This window comes from Pinus tabuliformis, chromosome J (assembly GCF_031772625.1).
Source record: "Pinus tabuliformis cultivar Carrire ecotype Pingquan chromosome J, CPIR1, whole genome shotgun sequence".
NCBI lineage: Eukaryota > Viridiplantae > Streptophyta > Pinopsida > Pinales > Pinaceae > Pinus > Pinus tabuliformis.
This window is the reverse complement of record NC_142295.1, coordinates 548,625,293-548,632,770: the sequence shown is the minus strand read 5'-3', so window position 1 is coordinate 548,632,770 and position 7,478 is coordinate 548,625,293. Positions and strand designations below refer to the sequence as shown.

General features: G+C 38.1%; 1 protein-coding gene across 1 annotated transcript; it reads left to right on the top strand.

The window, feature by feature from the left end:
* Positions 1–247: 247 nt before the first annotated feature.
* LOC149228185 (heterogeneous nuclear ribonucleoprotein 1-like) lies at positions 248–3,592 on the top strand. The gene is made up of 6 exons (XM_089378089.1): positions 248–630; positions 798–841; positions 1,115–1,278; positions 2,504–2,606; positions 2,691–2,860; positions 2,948–3,592. The coding sequence occupies exons 1-6, from the start codon at positions 518–520 to the stop codon at positions 3,401–3,403; spliced, it is 1,050 nt and encodes a 349-aa protein (XP_089234215.1). The 5' UTR covers positions 248–517; the 3' UTR covers positions 3,404–3,592.
* The last annotated feature ends 3,886 nt before the right edge of the window (positions 3,593–7,478 follow it).

Genomic DNA, 7,478 nt, shown 5'->3' with positions numbered 1-7,478 from the left:
CTCTTCTATCTTCCCTCTTCTTCCATCTTAACTCTCGCCCTAACTTTGATCGCCACGTGGGTTGCCCCAAAGGTTAAATAAACTCTTCTCAACCTAAATCCCGGTCATCCACTTTGCTTTGACATTGAAGCCAGGGTTAAAGCGAATTCATAGTTGGGTGACGATGTAGACCCGAAGTTAAAATGCAACTTTGGTTAAGGTAGCGTGAGTTAACCCCTTCTAAAGTAAACAAGCAAAGTTCTATTTATACAAATGAACGGAGGAAAAGCTGAGAAGTGCAAAACCCTAAAACCGTTGCCATAGACATTACCGCTGGAGCCACAGAGGGTGGAAGAATAAGAGGAATCCAGCAAATGAGTTTTTAGGGCGAAAACAAAGGCAGAGCTTTTAGGGCGAAAACAAAGGCAGAGTGCAGAGCAGTGAAGGCATAGACAGAAAGAACTGTTTTCTGAGGGTAGAGCTACACATATCTACAGCTTCCCTTATAAGCCTTGGATAGATAGGAAGAGGGATAGAAATGGATTCTGAGAAGAATGAGAATGGTGCAGTCTCAGGTTCAGTCCCTTCTAAGAAGAAGGTAGGAAGTGACCCCAAGGACTCCAACACCGACATTGCAGGAAAGACTTCAGGGTTAGTCAGATCAGATCACATGAGCTACTGTAGTTTTAGTTTTACCCTGAGTTTTAGCAGTTATGTGTTTTTCGTAGATAGAATAGCCAGTCTGCTCTTGGTTTTAGAGTCGATTGAGTCGGCAGCCTTTAGCTAGCTAACACAAATGCCCTCGCTTCTTAATATAGAGGAAAAATTTTCATCGGAGGGCTTTCATGGGAAACCACCACAGGTGCGCGTTATTATCCATTGTGATTCTTCAATACTTTGCTTTCTTTAGAAATGCCATTTTATATGCTGAACGCATTTTCTTGCTTGTAAACTTTTCCAATTCTTTTTGTTTTTGTTTTGGAAAAGGGTTTAATCGATTTTTAATTCTAGAAGTATTTCTCTGTGCCTTTTCATTTTCAGGCATTCTCATTTTAATTACACATGCTTCAAAGTCATTCTGCTGTCAAGTAACTTGTCTGCGATGTCAATGTTTGCGTGATTGCTATGTTTGCAGAAAAATTGGTGGATCATTTCAAGAAATATGGAGAGATTATAGATTCGGTGATAATGAAAGATCGTGGAACTGGGCACCCTCGTGGTTTTGGGTTTGTGACTTATTCGGATCCTTCAGTTATAGATGCCGTTATAAAAGACACGCATACATTGGATGGAAGAACGGTGACTTCCGATTTCTCGTTTATATTATTTTTGTTGAAACCTTGAATTTGGAATAGGGTACATTGGTTGGTTCAGTGAACATTTTCTTTACTGCTTGTGAGTATTTAGCTTATTTGTGAGTTTTCTCGATTTCACAGTCAAATAATGTACTGACTATTATTTCGATATATAGGATTTTAAGTTTTGCCTTACCCTTGGGTTAAGGCGTAATTTGCTTTGGAATTATATTGGTTTTGCTGCCAAGTTTTATATAGGCTTTTGGTCCAAGTGAGAACTCCTTTTCAATGTGGGGGCCTTTGTAATTTACGAAAGGATACATTGAGGATACATTGTTTGAGGGATTTATTCTCTGCTGGTCATTTGCATCCCTATTTCAAGCATCAGGCCATGGCCTACTCATCTAGCTTTTTATTCAATCTTCATTTCATCATAGTAGTTTTTGCCCCTCTGTCATTTTATGTTACCAACTTAAGGTTGTTTTGGGGAATGCAACTGTTTTCGCATGCTTATTATCAGTTGCTCTCTTACAATAGTTGTTTTATTTATTCGACATAACGTGGCTTAGTGTGGATATTATAAATATATATAAAGTATGTGCACCTGATGATATAGTACTGCGAGCCTCTTTCGTATTTTCCACGTCTTTGCTTATTGGCTGTTTATGCTAAGCGCTAAGGACTGTGCTGGCCACCGCAAGGTACATTATTGTAAGTTGAAAACTATCGGTGCCTATAGTGCTTGAAATGCTGTTTTCTCTTGCTTATATTCTGTGAGCCCCTTTTGCAGCAAATTCTTAGCTTCCCTTCCTCTATCCATGGAGACGCTTCTTCCTGCATTGCTATCCACATTTATAAAATTTCTGAGGGGCAAGGAGGCAAGAAAATAATCGGGGGAAGGGAAGATATAAAGATTTGAAGTCTGTAACTATAGATACTGATATAATGGTTGGAATATTTTTTAGTTGTAATAATTGTTTTATGTGTAAGATGGGTATGCCAATCCCAAAACGTACGTAATACTTGAAAGAGATTTTTAATAGAGTATAAGATGGATTTGCTAAGTCCCAAAACACAGCTAGTCAAATTTAAATGCCTGATCTCCTCAACCCTCAAAGAACCCCTAGATTTTCTATGGTTTCTGCTAAATAATTCATTGTATTTGTTTTTTCTGTGTATCAAAACGAGTATTTAGGATACTTGTTTTCTGTTACGTGTGTTGTTTACAGGTTGAGATTAAACGTTCTATTCCAAGAGAAAGCATGGACTTAATCAAGGGTCCAAAGACAAAGAAACTGTTTGTTGGTGGCTTACCTCCATCTGTTGCAGATGGTGAGCATTCTATTCGCTTTCTGGTTTTAAACACTAATAAAAATGTCTCCAGTTGTTTATGGGTTCTCTTTTTAATTGTGGCAGAGGAATTAAAGAATTATTTCAAGAAATATGGAAATGTTGTCGAGTCACAAATTATGCAAGATCACAGCACTGGTCGATCTCGAGGATTTGGATTTGTGACTTTTGATAGTGAGCAAACTGTTGAAGAAATCCTTACCCTAGGAAAGGCTCATGAGTTTGATGGCAAGGAGGTGAGTCTCGTTTTTTTTTTTTTGTGTTTGATGCTTGCATTTTCTCCCCAGGTAGTCCAATATTTAGTACTCCTTTTGTCATCTCAGGTTGAAATCAAGAAAGCAGAACCAAAGAACTCCATGCAAGATTCTCGATCTCTTCGCCAGGGAAGAGGTGGCTATGGTCCTGGATCGGGTAATTATGGCTATGCTGATGGCTATGGAGGTTATCCAGGTGGTGGCTATGGAGGTGGGTCTTACAGATCTGGTGGGGGTTATGGTGGTTATGGAGGTGGATATGGCGCTGGGGGATATGGTGCAGGTTATGGTGGCGGTGGTTATGGAGGTGGATTTGGTGGTGGATATGGAGGTGGGCCAATGGGGGGTTATGGTGGAGGTGGTTATGGTGGTGGAGCTGGTGGTTATGATGCAGATGGGTATGGTGGAATGGGCTATGGAGGATATTCCAGTGGAGGGGGCTATGGAGGCTACAATTCAGGTGGAGGTTCTGGAAGTTATGGTGGTAGCCGAGGTAGTGGAAGGTATCATCCATACAGTAGGTAGAACATCAAGGGTATTTGGGAGAGACAATACAGTGTGCTATTTCAATAGCCGAGGCTTTTAAGTGGTGCCAAGAATATATTGGTTGCATTTGGAACAGTTTTGTTTTGTTTACATGCATTTTCCTGTCTGAATTGGACATTTTTCTGAATGAATATTCAGTGGTCATTTTGATGGCCAATTATGGATCAAGACATTGCATTTGTTTGAAGCTAATTGTTGGATGTCATTTATCTGAATTTTGTTCCTAAATTTCATTCCAAATGGAATTTTATCCTGTTTACAAGGTTCATTCTATTACTAGAGGAAATACTTTTAAGCAAATCAATAAATCTTTCATTTATTGCAAGTGACTACTTAAGTGGGAAAGGGTGGTTTTTAGCTTGATTTGCCGCAGCTACAGTTAACAAGCTGGAGTTGCCAACTTCTTTTGCAGTTATAATTGGATTTTGAAAATGATGCATTCTTAAATAGCATTTGTGGGTGCTCATGAAGCTAGTTATGCATGATTACATATTTAACAGAGCCAATGGATATATTGTCATGAAGCTAGTTATGCTTGATTAAATATTTAACAGAACCAATGAATGTATTCTTGTATGGAGTAAATGGATTTATTTTTTAGAATAGCCGAGCAGAAATGGTTTTGATCCTTTACGGTATTTCAGATTTCGAAAGGGATATGCAATGCAACGATGTTGGTATTAGGGAACCCAAGAATATGATTTTAGGGAAGTCCAATCCACTGATTGTAGTGCAAGCTGAAATTCTTATTATATGATTTGAAATGTAGCATCTCTAAACTTGAAAATTTATGCTTGATTAAATATTTAACAGAACCAATGAATGTATTCTTGTATGGAGTAAATGGATTTATTTTTTAGAATAGCCGAGCAGAAATGGTTTTGATCCATTGCGGTATTTCAGATTTCGAAAGGGATATGCAATGCAGTGATGTTGGTATTAGGGAACCCAAGAATATGATTTTAGGGAAGTCCAATCCACTGATTGTAGTGCGAGCTGAAATTCTTATTATTTGATTTGAAATGTAGCATCTTTAAACTTGAAAATTTTGCCCATCTCACGAAATATAGATACATATTTCTTTTGTAAAAAGTTAATTTGGAGTGTTAAGGAGATATTTCTTTAGTCATTTACAAAATCAAAACTTATCTTGCAACATGATGAGAGACGTGTGATTGCAGTTCCCACTTAACAGAGGCAAATGATTTCTCGACCACATGGTGGGAAATGCGCAAGGAATGCAAAGCTTATATTCTTTAGCACAGACCCAATAGTGGTCTGGTATGTTTGCTTTGATGGATAACAAAATTTTGGCTTAATTGTTTTATCGAGAACACCTTCCAGTAAAGGGACTGTCATTGCACTTTGCTTTAAAACTTCAGAGGGCCCTCGAACTCTGAATTAATAAGCGGCCATGATCATTTTGAATGGTGTGAAATGGCTGGGATATTACAGCTCGTTAAAATCATAGCCTATTTTTTTCATTATGTGGAATGGGTTATCACATTCATAAAAAGCCACTGGCCTATTTTATCATGATGTGGGCTGGGCCACTACAGTTCATGAAAAATCCTCAACTGGTTTTGTTCAAACTAGATGTACTATGAAATCATAGTCCTGCCAGAATTTCTCCCAGACCTGTGTGAATGTTCATGCTTGGTCATGCATTATGTTTAACTGGATAGTCACATATTTGTAGGTGAATCATGTTGCTCTTGCTCTTATCTATCGTTGTAGCTTTTTGAAAGGAGCTTTGTATAGGGGTTGTCTAGCACCAATATTTTTTGCTTTTCTAAGTTTTGAATATTTCTTGTGTAATTTTAGCTAGATCTATTGTTAACAAACAGAAACGAGTTGCATCATGTTCAGGTCGACCCTGTTCTCATAGAAAACAGGTCTGACAAGCATATAAACTGTCTGAGACTTTCTGATATCTATACAATGATTTATCTTTTCAATACCAGCTTCGTAATCTCAATGATAAGCTGATCACATTGGTGATCCATTATTATTATCTCCAATTCCCTCAGTTTGTTGACGACCACCTTCTGCTGAGCTACTTCACTGTCTACGTGAAAAAATTACATGTACCAATACATTTCTACCATCCTCAAAAACTTGGTGTCTGTACTGCAGAAAAAATCAGTGTCAACAGCGTCAAGAAAACCCTGAATTCTTCCTGGACTTGCGTGTTGGAACTTATACCCCTATGCTCTTGAACCCTACGACAACCAGTGTCAAGAAAACTCAACCAGTGTCAAGAAAACCCTGAAAGAATTCTTCCTGGACTTGCGCGTTGGAGCTTATACTCCTATGCTCTTGGACCCTATGACGACAATCAGTGTCAATCAGTGTCAACAGTGTCAAGAAAACCCTGAAAGAATTCTTCCTGGAATTACGTGCTGGAGCTTATACCCTATGCTCTTGGACCTGAAATTACGTGTTGGAGCTTATACCCCTATGCTCTTGGACCCTCTAGAGATCCAGGTATATTAAGATGGACAATGGGTTGAATTGAATGCTGACCTTCCCTTCCTTTCCCAAACAATAATTTTGTGAGAGCATCTTCCTTTCCCAAACAATAATTTTTTTGTGAGAGATGCTCTCCAGTCCAGTATGGTATGGTATGGTAGAGATGTAATGTTTGACATATTGAATAGCTATAAATAAATAAATAGAAAAATAATAATTATAAGGTAGAGATGTAATGTTTGACATATTGAATAGCTATAAATAAATAAATAGAAAAATAATAATTATAATTATCAATAAAACATTTTAATTGTCAAATAATAAATTACATAAAATTAAAAATATAAAAATAATAATATAATTATAATTGATAATTAAATCAGTTTAAATCCTTCTTAACTCTGCATCTAGGATGAAGAGATTTGATCCTTCTTGGTCTTTTGGTGCTTTGTAGATCTGGAGTTAAGATAGATCTAGAATGGTATGGTTCTATAATAAAAGCCTGCTACCATAAACTTATCTAGATGCTTGTCAGAGAAACTTTCTGGCTCAGAGAAGTCTCCAAAGCTATCATGTATCATCCTCGTGATCATATGCAGTTTAACTAACGCAAACGATCTGCACTCCTGCCTCTGTTATTTTGATGTTACTACCGTTGGTTTTCAGAAAAACTTGCTGGCTCAAGCAACTCTAATCATACGCAGTTTAACACCCAGTTACTTAGCAAAGCTCTTACCAATATTGTGGTTGATATTGTGGATCAACCTCGTAATCATACGCAGTTTAACTAGCACCAAGTCTATAATTTGATCTTACTGCCATTAGTTGTATGGTTGAGAACCAATTCTGTCAATAACTAGCACCAAGTCTATAATTTGATCTTACTGCCATTAGTTGTATGGTTGAGAACCAATTCTGTCAAAATGGGTGGAGGATGGGTTGAATTGAATGAAATCTCCCCTTCCTCCTACCCACCTCTTCAACGATGCTATGTGTCTCTTCTATTCGGTAACAATGGCACGATGATGGCTGTTTTATCACCTTGATTGGTGTAAAGTTTTGAATGTTGCTACTCAGTAGATTATTTAGACAATAAATGCAATTGATTGTGCATTAGATGGGATATTTACAACTTGGTTTGTGTCACTAGAGAGCTGGATCTATGAGGCCGAAGCCTGTACTTAGCTATGTCAGAGGAGAGGCATCAACCAGCAAAAAAAAAAAAAACACTAAGTTTGCACTGCCAAGAAAGGAAACCAATTCTTAACCGATGTTTCTCAAAAAGATGATCTTGCTGCCCACACAGGGGAAACCAGCAAATTAACTAGTTTTGTATCATTGTATCTGAGGAGACTAGAAAAAGGAAACCCAACTGAAGAGCCTAAAATTTTAGTTTTCCCCAAAAAAACCATTGAAAACAGAAATTAAAGAATAGAGTCTCAATGAACCTAAGACACATGGCAGCTGAGTGGCAGTCTACTAGGCAGGGGCATGGCAGTTGAGTGGCAGCAAGGTGGCATACCAGGCGGCGAACACATGGCATTGAGGTGGCGGCTAGGGACGTGGCGGCGACGGAGGGTGC